Source organism: Nymphalis io, chromosome 5, assembly GCF_905147045.1.
Source record: "Nymphalis io chromosome 5, ilAglIoxx1.1, whole genome shotgun sequence".
NCBI classification, from domain to species: Eukaryota; Metazoa; Arthropoda; class Insecta; order Lepidoptera; family Nymphalidae; genus Nymphalis; species Nymphalis io.
In genome coordinates this window covers 12395970-12410257 of record NC_065892.1, presented here as the reverse complement: position 1 = coordinate 12410257, position 14288 = coordinate 12395970, and the positions used below count along the sequence as shown (strand labels likewise).

General features: G+C 33.1%; 1 protein-coding gene across 8 annotated transcripts in view; it reads left to right on the top strand.

The window, feature by feature from the left end:
* LOC126768633 (four and a half LIM domains protein 2) overlaps positions 1 to 14288 on the top strand; it is a 156659-nt gene that overhangs the window by 123267 nt on the left and 19104 nt on the right. For 5 of the 8 annotated variants that reach the window (XM_050486840.1, XM_050486838.1, XM_050486839.1 and 2 more), the window contains 2 exons: positions 8890 to 9090; positions 11262 to 11436. In XM_050486840.1, coding sequence (XP_050342797.1) covers positions 8890 to 9090; positions 11262 to 11436 — 376 coding nt within the window. Of the gene's footprint in view, positions 1 to 200; positions 924 to 1123; positions 1536 to 8123; positions 8474 to 8509; positions 8628 to 8889; positions 9091 to 11261; positions 11437 to 14288 lie in introns of those variants that run through there. The other 3 variants (XM_050486847.1, XM_050486841.1, XM_050486844.1) reach the window with 3 other exon arrangements.

Sequence of the window (14288 nt, the reverse complement as noted above, 5' to 3'; positions counted from 1 at the left end):
CTTCTAATAAATGTTTCTAATAAGACGCCTTAACTGCTTCACATTAATCACGTAAAGCAAATCAGTCAAACAATAAACAGCTTTTATAGCCGAAACGGTAAACCATGTGCAACCTTGGCTCGTAAGACCAACGTAATCATACCTGGCCGCAAAGCCAAACTGTTATCTAAATGTGGACACAAAGTTTGGCAAGTACTGCATTTTAATTTCAGTTTGGTTATATCTTGTCTCGGCGTCACATCGCTGCATCCGATTCCTTTTATCTATAACCTATCCCTTTCCCTTTAAGCAAGTGTCCGGTGAAGAATGGGACTTATACTATCCGTATTTATATCTTATGTGGGCTTTCATGAAGCTTTGGAGTGCATGAAACATATATTCAGTGGAATAGTTCCCGACACGCATCCGGACTTTAATGATCTCGTCGAGTACTACACGCGACTACTCCAAAAGACAGCGAACAAGTCGCCGCATCGAGACTGGACGAGTGAATGCGGTCAAGGTTACCTTTGTTTGACCGAAGATAAACATGGAATTCTAAAGTCGGCGGCTGTTAACTTCTATGACCGTCAACCAAATTCCACTGCCATTTTGTTTTCTACTAAAATATCTAGCTTCGGTCAAGATTCAATAGAAGAAGGATCCCAAGCCAATGGTGATTATAGAATAGAGAGATATCCAACGAAAACGAAAACAATCATATCAGACACATCGGAGTCGTTCAGCGTGAGACAGAAAAGCAGATCCCCTACAACTTCTGTGTATATTCCAGATCCCAATGAAGATGAAGGAATTAATAAAGAAAAGCTTACATGGGAATACAAACCCAAAACGCCCCCACCGTCGCCATTGCCAGAAATACTATTCCAACCATACAGTGGCGATAAAAATGGCAACGTTCCATTTAGCGAAGAATTTTTAAGGTTAATATTCATTATTATTGACGACTGCACGCAATTCATAGATATTCATAAACCACGCTCTGTAGTGACTTAGCTACCCGTTTGATTTCATCTGGTCATCCTTTTCACAAATGCTCGAATACGAGAACACGACTTCACTGTATGGATTCATTATTTTACTTGTATTATATCCCTACTCATGTATAATACATTTGTTTAAGATCACTTGATGGAATTAAGTTCCGACCTTTGCAACGAAGCGACCCCAGTTTTAGGCGGAGATCTTTTAGAAAACGTGCATCTTCTTCTTCAAACTCATCTAAAGAGTCTCGGGCATCCCGTGAAGAAGAGTTAAAAATATTTACGTCACTCGAAGAAGCCGAGTTCAAAAACATGAATAGGGATGAAAATTACAGTGGCTTTGGGAGTGCTCCTAATTTAGCGCCGCGTTCTTATTCCAGAAGTCGATCAAGAGAAAAATCCAGGGAAAGGAGAACCGAGAGCCCGATTATGGAAGCTAATGTCGACAACACACTTGACGATGAAAGACTAAATGACGCAAAGCAACCACTGAAAGACATACCCAAATTAACTTCATTCGAAGAAAGAGACGAATCGAAAGAAATGCCAGAGGTAAAAGAGGAGGAGGAAGACATTGATTTTTGGGGTAACATTCAAGACTAGTGGCGCTTATTTTAACGTAGCACGAACGCTCCACTGCTTTTAAATGAGCATGACTGATTGAAATATATTAAAGTATCAAAATCCCTCTTTTTGTTTGTTTTTATATTTCCAATTAGAGTACACCTTCCTTTCAGACGGGAATAAACAGTTTGTAAGAGCTTTATGAATGGCTTCCATAAATTTTTCGATTTCAAAACTATGAATGTAAGCGGCTTGTGAAATTTTATAGAATATTAGATTTTTTTAGATGTGTGAATTGTCTCTAGCCTATATAGAATAATTTCAACTATATGAAATTATTATGAAAAAACATGCATACTGTTCAAATGTATCTTTTAATAAGTTATAAAAAGCCGCAGTAGTATCGAGTACAATATTATTATTTAAACAAATCTGACTAATCGTTTTTTTTAAGATATATAAATAATAATATTAGTTATAAAATATGTTTTTTCACTAAAAATACTACATACAAAGGTATACGACATAATAGCGAAATGGAAAGAGCTCAGCTTTTAGCTGCTTTTCAGTTCAGCCTTAGTTAAGTACATAAACTGCCACCAAAATTTACCTGCAAAATTCTGTTCATAAAATGTTCATATATAAAATGATATATTGCGGATCGTAATAGACACAAAAACAAATTAATTCCAAAAACATTTTTTCGCTTTCAACAAATGGAAACATTAAAATCGACTTTGATGACCCTAGAAATACCTTTCGGTTAGCGGAGAATAGTTATTACCAAGCCTGTTAGTCGAGGGCTTAGCTCTCAAACATACTTTTTAAATATGAATATTTCTAAAGATTTCTAAAACATAAATTTAATAATACACTTGCATAAGACGTCCAAAAATATCTGTCAGAACCTCGACCCACTTGCTTTTAATTTGACACCGACCTTCTGACGGCACTCCTCATGGTAATGCGGGATGATATTATTTTATATAGTTAATATTTATTACCTGTAAAAACCTAATATTATACTTATGGTAATAAATTTACGATCATAATTTTTTTTTGAAGTAATAACATAATATCGATGATTAGTATGAGTTAATAAATAATCACTTATTAATTAATATTTCAATTAAGCAAAGACACTGTATTGGCCTGCAAATATTCGATTACCTACTTAATTGAATTCACATATTTCAGAATAGTTTTGCCTTTCTTTTAGGGTATGAGATAATTTCTGGAAAAAAAAGATTCGTGGGTGATATTATTGTAACATTTTCGTTAAAACCACAAACAAAGCAAAATATTCTTCAAATTTTAGTGTGAGCTCTAGTAAACCACGAGCTAATAAAAACCAATACATTTAAACTTTTCATACACCAAGTTTAATATATCTACAGCAACTCAAAGATAACATTACAGCGGTCGTAACATGGAAGACAATCGACTCCGGTAACCACAAGAAACTATATTTAATACTGAAGTAAATATCATAACATTACGACAAGAAACCCCTTGCCAACAAATTTATCATTTCGACTTGGCATATAATTATATTTCTTACACAATAGAATGATATTAAGTGATCATATTATTGAAGTGGGAAGTGTGCTAAATGTAAACGTACGTAATGTACTGAGAATCCGTAGCCTTGTTTATGATCATGTCATATTATAACATTTTAACTCAAATTCAAATTATTTTTATTGGACATTGAAAAAAAAAGGACAGGAAACATGTACATACTCGTAGCCGGACTTATCCCTAAGCGATCTCTTACCGACAACCTTTAGCATAGGACTCGACGAAGGAGCAGCGGTTTAAAAGTGTAAACACTAAGAAGATGTTGCATTTATAAATGTAATATAGTTAAATATGTACATCCATAATGAGTAGAATCATTTGCCATCCCGGCGCATATAAAAAAAAGATACAAATACATATACGTTAATAAATATATAACTCCCTATATTAAATACAAATATACTAAACATATACTTCTTGCATATTTAGATGTTTAATTAAATGTTAAATAATTCAAACTAACACACTAACAGCCTGTTAATGTCCCACTGCTGGGCTAAGGCCTCCTCTCCCTTTTGAGGAGAAGGTTTGGAGCTTATTCCACCACGCTACTCCAATGCGGGTTGGTAGAATACACATGTGGCAGGATTTCAATGAAATTAGACACATGCAGGTTTCCTCACGATGTTTTCCTTCACCGTCAAGCACGAGATGAATTATAAACACAAATTAAATAATTCGAATGCAATATTTAAAAAAATACATGATATAAATTATAACACTGTAAATAAATAAATAATAATAATTTGGATACTTTCCTTATCTTCTCATCAATATTATCTTATCATTCCTAATTATTAAATACAATTTTTATCTAGTGACTCGAATGTCCGTTTATTTACTTCAATCTTTGTGTACTCATGAAAAGGCATGGTACATAAGACGCCTCTGCCTATAACATTCACCGAATCTTATATGTAATCGGAGACAATAGTGGAAGGTAGCACGGAACAAAATATATTTATATATGTATACACAATACTGGTGGTAGAGCTTTGTGCAAGCTCGTCTGGGTAGGTACCACCCACTTATCAGATATTCTACCGCAAAACAGCAGTACTTGTTATTGTTGTGTTCCGGTTTGAAGGATGAGTGAGCCAGTGTAATTACAGGCACAAGGGACATAAAATCTTAGTTCCCAAGGTTGGTGGCGCATTGGCTATGTAAGCAATGGTTGACATTTCTTACAATGCCAATGTCTAAGGGCGTTTGGTGACCACTTACCATCAGGTGGCCCATATGCTCGTCCGCCTTCCTATTCTATAAAAAAAAAAAAAAACAATAGGTCGCCAGGTTCCTTATACATCTGCTTTATTAATGATATTTATTTTTCGTCATAACTAAATTACCGATCCCCTTTCTAATCTATTTTCGCCCCAAGCCGGGTGTACATTCGTCACAGACTAAAATTAAACATTGAAAACAACGCCAAGCCAAAGTCAATAGTCAAGTCGCGAACGAGACTTTTTCAAATTCTTGGAATCCTTAAAAATTAAGATAAATTAATATAAAAGATGACTTCTTGACTGATTTATGTTGATTTTCATAAATTTATGAAAACTATTTTGGCTCTTCTCTTCGATTACATATAGATTGTTTAGATGTGACTAATTCTGTATGAATTGTATGTGTGATTTTATCTGATCGGTTTCAAAGCCATACAAACAACGCCTTTTATTATATGTCAAAGTCAAAGTATTTTATGTTTTTACCTAAAATTTATCATTTGCTTGAAATTTAAGAAAATAATGTTGATAATAATACCCTACGTTTGACTAAGTAGATTGTATAATGAATTTATTAATAAAGATGAGTCTATTGATTTATTTAGTGTTAAACAGAAAAAATAAAATATAAATATTAAAATACTACAGTATCAAATAGAATGAAGCAGTGTTTGTTATTAAAGTTACTTTATTTTTTATATCTTTTCACGTTATTTTTCTTGTTTTTGTTTTCATTTGTAAATAATAGTTTGTATGTTGTCATATATATATTTTTTAATTTGAATATTCAACTGAAAAAATATATTCAGAACTAAATTTAAATCTGCCGTAAATTCATAATCATTATTAATAAAATAGATAAACAATCCCAAAAAATGTAATATTTTGTCGTGACGTGTTAAAATCATATTTCTTAATAGTTCTTACTAAATTTGCACAACAATTGCATAATATATTTCGTGAGTATATAGAATACCTGAATCTGTAGGCTTAGAGTCAAAATGTTATTGTGAGTAAAACCTTTTGCAAGAAAACCCAAACGACTTTTAAGATTAGTGTAAGGTATGTACAGATAAAACATATAAGTTTTGCGTCGGTGTAATGCGAATTGAATTTCTGTGAATTTTACGCATACTTTCGTTTCTTGTTTTAAATAGGATTTTAAGAAATAGAATGTATTTATGAATCAGTGCAACATTTTATGACTTTTTAAAAAATTATGATTTTAAAAAAAAAAAAAATCTTCAAGTATATCGCACGTAATTTTATACGTAATGTATACTAATTAATAAAAATCTAAATTTTAAATTATCGTAACTGTTATTTTTATTTTTAAATGTTTGTTGGTATCACTTTGTGTTTGTTGTTGGTTAAATTTAATTAACGTGTGTTCCGTACACAAAATTGCAGTCCGTTTCACTAAAAACATAACATCAGTCTATCGAATTGTCTGAAATATTATATTTTCATATATTACTGTTCTAATTTTTATATCCATAACCATTTATTAAATTAATACAATCAATAAATATTACTTTACATTTATATGTAGAAAATTTACTTTTAAAATAAAAAAAAACTTTAATAAAGGATTTCAACTTACTGAAATACTTGAGTAGTATTCATTATATTATTTAAAATAATTTGATTAACAAAAATAATTGATACCATTCCTAAACCCTTACGTCATCACATCGAAGTATTGCTTGCTAGATTTAATCAATTGGTAAAAAGTTCTTCCCACGTTCAGGTGTTTTGTTCGAATTTTCAAGCCGCAGCGTAAGAAAATTAAAAATAAACCAATGAATGAACGTTGACCAAGACCTTGCTAAATCGGCTAAGACATCGACCGTACTATGTCTAGACAGAAACGAAGGCTGCGATGTTGTAGGAAACACAGGAAAAGGCCGTTTTGCAATTGCTGTCAAGACATATAAACAATATTTTCAAAGAAATGTATTAGCGGCGTCTGAAGTGATAAATACCTAACGATTAATCTTATTACATTTATCAATCATACATACATACTTATAACTATTTTTTTTAATAATAATATAATAATAGTTTATTTTATAATAGATAAAATACAAACAGTTCCATCCTTATCTAGCCAGCCCAATTTTTTTTTTTCTAATACTTTGTTGGAAACGTTTGTGAATAATAATACGATGAGTTACTTTGGTCCGCGATCATGCCTTATATTTTGTTTGATATTTTGAAAGAATTGTATGTAGCGTGATCACGAGCTGACTGACTCAGACTAAAAGTCAGAGGGCTAAACTAAAGATTGCGGTTAAAACCTAATTCATTTACAAAAGTTCTTATATACGTCACGTTGTTGTTTTCGGCTAAAGATGAAACTGTTAGATGCGAATCGGACCACGTCTGTATTATATCATAAAGACGTAAGGTAAAAGAGATAAAATAAATTATATAAATAATAATAATATTACTATATTACTTCTTCTAAATTAATTTCTGTTTATAATTCATCTCGTGCTTTCGGTGAAGGAAAACATCGTGAGGAAACCTGCATGTGTCTAATTTCATCGAAATTCTGCCACATGTGTATTCCACCAACCCGAATTGGAGCAGCGTGGTTGAATAAGCTCCAAAACCTTCTCCTCAAAAAGGGAGAGGAGGCCTTAGCCCAGCAGTGTGACATTTACAGGATGTTACTTACTACTTACTTACTACTTCTTCTACATTTTGAATGTCCATATAAAATGTGGTGTAAATATTTTTTTTAGAATTCGCAAGTATAATGTATATACTAGGTATAATGGAGTGAAATAATTACAAAAAAAATCATAAGTTATTATAATGTGAAAGTTCCATTTCAATCATATTATTGATGTCTGATTACGAAAAAAACATTAATGTTAACCATTTATACTGTAGTAGTGTGTATACAATATATATATCTATTAATTTAGAATTAATATAACAATTGGTATATCAATAAATACTTAACTCTTGAGAATGCAAAGGAATTATGTATTTTGATGTTTATTCTGTTTATTTTCGTCAGTTGCTACAGCCCAGGTTGGTTGTTTATATTTTAGAAGTTAGAAACCAATATGACGAAAGGTAGTCGTATTAACCAATTTTAAATTTTTCGCTTTTTATTTCGGCAATAAAAACAATATTCTTAAATAATTTTAATAGCTAGATACATATACATATAACTTCTAGGTATTATTTGGTTTCATGATATTTAGAAGCTGCATTTATATATGTTGTTCTAAACTGTCCAATCATTTGATAATGATGATTGAAAACATAGCGATGTACGATTATAAAAAAACATACTAAATAAATACAGGTTTTTACATTAACAAATAATATTATACGAATAATGTCGGGCGACTACTGTTAATGACACTTTTGGCGCAGTTCGAGTTACAAACTTCGAGACTCGATGAAAAGCAAAGACCTCCTGATGTCATGTCAATCCATATCAGACAGGGCCGAATTCTTGTAAATTATGGAGTATAATCGCCTTTAATTCATTTAGGTCGATGTTTATTTATATTGGCTATTGAATGTAAATCACTGATCGTTAAACAATCGAACAGACGCTGAATCTCAGCCAAACGATAAGCCCACGCTTCATTTCAATATCCATAGCTCAGAACCGATCGGCCTATATTTTACAAGTGCTCCACATCAAATCATCTCGAGCTAACGGCGAATCCCTTTAAATGTCGACAGATGTGAGGTAACTGTTCGCGGGCGGGTTATCGAAGGAAACATGCGATTCTCCGGACGTTTGGAAACGCCGCCCGCGCACCTGCCCTCTCCGTCACTCATCCAAATTTAAATCCTGAACTCCCCCCACCGGCGCTTGCGCTAAACATTCTGGAATAATTCCTGCGATTCACCCACCGGTGCTCGCCATTCGAATTCGGGTCGCGACCGCGTTCAGTGATATCGTTTCCATTGCTAAATCAGCCAATCTTCTGCCATGGCTGACGTTGACGTTCAAGTCCAGTACACCAGCACCGAAAGGAAGACCAGGAAGGTCAAAAAGACCTCCAAGCGTAGGGAATCTAAGGATGGCGAGGTCACTGTCACTGAAATTGACCAGACCAATTCCACCAACGCCAACGATGATGGGTATGTGTAGTGGTGGCCAAACCTTGACCCTCGTGCGCAGTGCGATGTGACCGCAGTGTCTGTGTTGATATCTGATGTTTATTATTAAGTGATATTAGCCATGTTAGGCATTTTTTTAACACTGGCCACCCTCACATACCCAAACTAATTTAAGGTACTTATTGAACTACCCCGCATAATATAATACGATATAATGTCTGGAAAATCTTTCAGTGTGTATTATTTTAATGTTCGATAAATTATGGCATCGTATGAAATATGATTACCTCATAAATATATATATTTTGCGCATTCACATATATTTATTGGTAAAATATATTCACATGTAACGCTTAATAAAAAACTTACTCTTTATCTATCTATCACATTAAATGATATCATACATTCAACATATTAACTGTTTCTCTTTCTTACAGCTTATTTTCAGCGGTGAATACACCAAGGCGATGAACAAGGACTGGCACAGTGGTCACTTCTGCTGCTGGCAGTGTGACGAGTCCCTTACCGGACAACGCTACGTGCTCAGAGATGAGCACCCCTACTGCATCAAGTGCTATGAAAGCGTCTTCGCCAATGGCTGTGAAGAATGCAACAAGATCATCGGCATCGACTCTAAGGTTTGCAACAATAGAAATAAATCTTCTATTAAAACTGATCGGGCACCATATTCTATTTTTGCCTAATGCGACTTATTTCATCGTAACTATGTACTAATCGCTATTTAAAATTATCTCAAAGTAATTGCGTTTCTTTTAGTTAATGATTTGTATCAAACTATTCTGTTTGTAATATATTTCTTTAGAAGTATACATGACAGACAACATAATCAACGTATACATTACATTGAACATAGTGTATGTGCCAATACGAAAACGAAAGAAATCTAATAACACATGTGATCAAATACGTATACGAAATGATACCATTATTAGAATGGTATCAGAGTCAGTGGCATCGCTTAGCTTTGTTACGGCGATCAAATTTAGTTTTGTCACTCCAGTCGGCCCAGATTCTTCGGGCGTACCTCTGCACACGGCCCCAGGCTGAACGTTGCCAACATCGAGTATACCTATACTACGCTTATCCCAACTGACGAATGACTTTTTCCGTTAGCTAAACAGCTGCAATATCATAACTGTACTTATATTCAAATCACTTTGACGCTCTGTCAGGAAATATATGACGAGAGAACCATCACCGATCAAAATATTGAGTTATAATAACATCGATTCAGTTAGAAGTTAGTTCTTAGAGAAGGAAAAGGAAACGTCATATTTGCATCAGCGGTTAAATATTAATATTTCCTTAAAAAAAAATATTACTTTTGTTTATCAGTTTTTGTTGGGACTAATTCAATATAGTTCTTTAAAAACAAACTGGTCACCGGTCAGTGTACTATTTTTGGGTCGGAAACAGTATTATTCTAATGTTTTCATTTAGTTTCAACCTTGAGAAACCATGGGTGGATCCGATTCTTTCGAGATTTATGCACGATTCCACCTCTTAGTATTTCGTAATCGGCTAAAATAAACATTCATATATTATTGACATCACATTTAGTTTAGTTTTAACATAGTTTCTGTAACAGATCTCGTGATGGTGCCAAGAATAGAACACATAATGAAGGGGCTTTATTTTGAAACTCTGAGATTGGATGCATTCGTAAATTGCCGAGTGGTTTCTGTTTAGACTCGTTTACTTATTTGTTTAATATACAAAGTTTAACTTAAAACTTTGTTTATTAAACACTTATTCAATACGAAATATGTGGGCTTATTTGAATTAAGATATAGTATTTAACTCTTGGAATGGCTTTATTTTACGGTAAATACTATATTTTCCGTTTTCTTATATTTAGATACAAGCTAACAGATTGCGTGCTTTTATCATATCTTTGTATTCGGTTTGAGGTACACAAGCAGCGTATATGTTATATAAAAATAATGATCTTGAATTGGTTTGGCACGGTTTATTAAAAAATTAAAAGACGCTGATCGCAATCAGTACTTACTAATGTTTTCGTAGATTTTTTTTTATTCTGATAAAGATACTGGGTTCAATTTGCCGTGATCTTTAATCTTCGCCCACAAACCTAATCGATTGTTGTGGGTTTTTCCACTTAAGTTATGTATTTATGTATAAAAGCATTGTGTGTTTGCACATCACTTCAAATCGACTCATTAATCATTCTGAACTGTGAACGCCACTGTCAATACTTTTAACATTTTTATGTTATTTATAAAGTAATTACTAGTATTTTATAAAACAAGACTTGTGCATAAGACATTCCTGATGTTTATGTTAATGTAATTATAAAACCTAGAATATTTTGTTTTAAAAGAAACGGTCTGTTAATGTCCTAATGTTGGTAAAATATTACGAGATTATACCACCACGCTGTTCAACTACGAGGTGTTGGGCACACAAATAACAGAAATTCATCCGACATATTTAAGTTTTTTCACGATATTTTCCTTCAACGCTGAGTGCGAGATGAATTATAAACAAAATAAGCACATGAATACGCAGTGGTTCTAGCGGGGATTTTTGTCCGCGATCGTTGATTAAAAAAGTACATGTCCTATCCACTAGGCCGATTCGGCTCTGAAAATGCGTTGAAAGTACAATGATGATTAATGTTATATAAAAGAAGAAATTTTTTTGTATGATCTTGCTTTCAATATTTAATCTTGCAATAAAGTAACTTACGTGCAGATCGAGATGGCCTGACCATAGTAGATTTGAGGTGTAAAGTATCATATTGTTAACAAGTAATCTCGTTCCTCAGGACTTGTCTTACAAAGACAAGCACTGGCACGAGGCTTGCTTCCTCTGCGCCAAGTGCCGCGTGTCGCTGGTAGACAAGCAGTTCGGCTCCAAACTTGACAAGATCTACTGCGGTAACTGCTACGACGCCCAGTTCGCCAGCCGCTGCGATGGCTGCGGCGAGGTGTTCCGTGCTGGTAAGTGCTATATTAATATTCAGACTTTATATCGTATGCGGATTTCCGGTATATTTTGAAAATTTAAGCTCGATTTTCAAAGAAGCTATGTGATGGAAGCTAAAATAAATTTGTTTTTATCTATGTCTATGACACTTGTCTGCATTAATAATGAAATATGTAAACATAAAACTTTTGCACGACATTAGACTTCAAAAATAATAATAATATTAACAAAATTATAGAACTACTTTTACTCCTGTCAAAAAACCTAATTCATTTTAATTGTAAATGCAAGTGGCATAGTTACATTAAACAGAATATGATATATACATTCAACGGGTATACAAAGCTGAATATGAAACTTGACTGAATTTCAAAAAAAACTTCTTTTATAGTTTTTCGTATAATCCGCCTCGTTGCAAAATCTGACATGGAAATATTAAATGAACTGAGTTTAATTAGGAGCTTTAGAACTCCTCACAGAGCTTGCTCAAATTAAGAGATTTTGTTTAAACACAAGGAATAATTGCCTAACATAATATGATGACGTTATTATTGCAGAAACATAAGGGTTCGTTATGTTCCTAAAATAATAGCGTCATATGTATATAATGACAAAACATCGCAACCGTTAAATGCCAGAAAAGCAATTAACAAATTTAGAAATATTTTACTTTCATTTATAAAATAAATCGATAATAGAAAAAAATAATATTTCAAATATAATAACTGTTTTATATTTATTCTTCTGCGTCCGCGAGAAAAAAATAAAACGATTCCCATATTGTTCTAAATAAAATGTTGCCATTGCTAATCTCGCGAGCTTTATGCACATAATATACATTTTAAAAAAGAATTTGGGTTTTATGTTAATTTCTTTACTTATAAAAGATACACTTCAAACATATGTGAATAGTAAGCCTATCTGCGAAACCTTAAAACGTTAACATATTAAATACTCATAGTAAACATTTTATTTATGGCAACATTAAATCATTTACATCTATAAAAGGAGTGATGTCGCGATCATTGAATATAGAGTTAAATTACACTCGAGAGGCTTTAGTGTAACATATGCTTCTATCATTTGACTCATACTATATGACGCACAGACAACAAAAACTAATAGGAAAAATCTTACGAAATATTCGGTGTGATTAGAATTTAAAATCACGTGATAATTACCTAATAAATCATACGAATTACAAAATAAAAAAATAAAAAATAAAAATACTTAAAATATATTTTATTGTTAAATAATATTAAATAAATGTCTTAGAAGGTTGTTTTAAGCTCGTTAAAGCGTAAAGTCGTGTGTGATACCGCTATGCAGTTGACTTACTAGCCCGTATAAGGGCAACATACCCTTGCTGCTTAAGGCACTGTAAGGTGATTTAAGAAAAAAACCTGCCATTGTCAGTGCCGCAACCTCGACGCTTCAGTACAGGACTTTTGACTTTTAATAAATATATTAACTTCCGAGGAATACCTCGGAAGTTAAAAATGTACTAAGAATAACGCGCGTAGTAATTGTTGTAGTGCTGTGTACTTATTAAAATAAAACAACTGAAAACTTTTGAAAAAAAAAAGAAATTCTCTCGAACTATGCAATACAATAGTATTATTAAGAGGAAACCTATTTGCATTTGATTTTTTTTTCGTATATTTGTATATACATAACAATTATAATTTGACAAGCCGGTTGGCGTGGTTGGTAGATACTTGCCTTTCACGCCGAAGGCTGTGGGTTCGATTCCCACCCAGGACAGGCATTTATGTGCATGAACATGTCTGTTTGTCCTGAGTCTATGAGTAATGTAATTATCTATATAAGTATGTATTTACAAAAGAAAAGTAGTAGATGTAGTATATCAGTTGTCTGGTTTCCATAGCACAAGCTCTGCTTAATTTGGGATCAGATGTTTCAGGATATAATTATTATTATAGGTATAGAATACAAGTGCATATCATACATTTATTTCACACAAAAAATACTGAACATTTGCACGTACATATTGACACATAATACAACTGCATTAATTTCCTTTCCACTGTACTCTCTGATCAAAGTTTATCAATAATATATAACAAGTTTTACTGAATTTCAGCGATTTAATTTATTGTTCATTAATTAGTTCCTGATTTAATATAATATTTTACTATGGCTGAAAAAAGATATTTATTTATTTGTGCCTAAAATTGTTTCACTCATGGAAACAGGTATTTGTTATATTTTGTTGAATAACTTAATATTTGGTGGTATGGCATTGTGCAAGTCCGTTTGGATAGGTATCACCCACTCATTATGTATTGCCAAACAGTAATAATTTGGTCTATTTTCTCTTATTAGGATGATATAGTCAATCAGTGCAGTCAGTATCCGCCTGGACTTAGATAATTGGCGGTGACCACACTTCCCACTCACTTACACACCAGCCTCTGGGAAAGCACGAAAAGCCGTTGATTTGCTCATAATATATCTCTCTCACACACACACGCATTCATATACAGACGCTTCGACAATGTCGCATTGCCGTCACGTCGGACTATGATAGTCAGAAGAATTACATGCACCTGCAAACAAAATCGGCACAAAATTATTGGCTAGTCTTCTTTGAAAAGGCCGCCGCGGCCAAAATCGTTCAGGAACACATTAATTTTAAAATGAATACTGTAATAAAAATGCTTTTTACAGCAATAACCAAAATTTGCGGAGTTGATTAATTAAACCAGTAATTAATTAACCGACCTTTTTGTATTAATTACATCACACGTCCAATGCTTAATTCGATATTACTATTCGCTATGAAGCTCGTAAATCGTGTTGTACGATCCTTGTAACGATACCTTACTAACGCATGGGTGCTGAT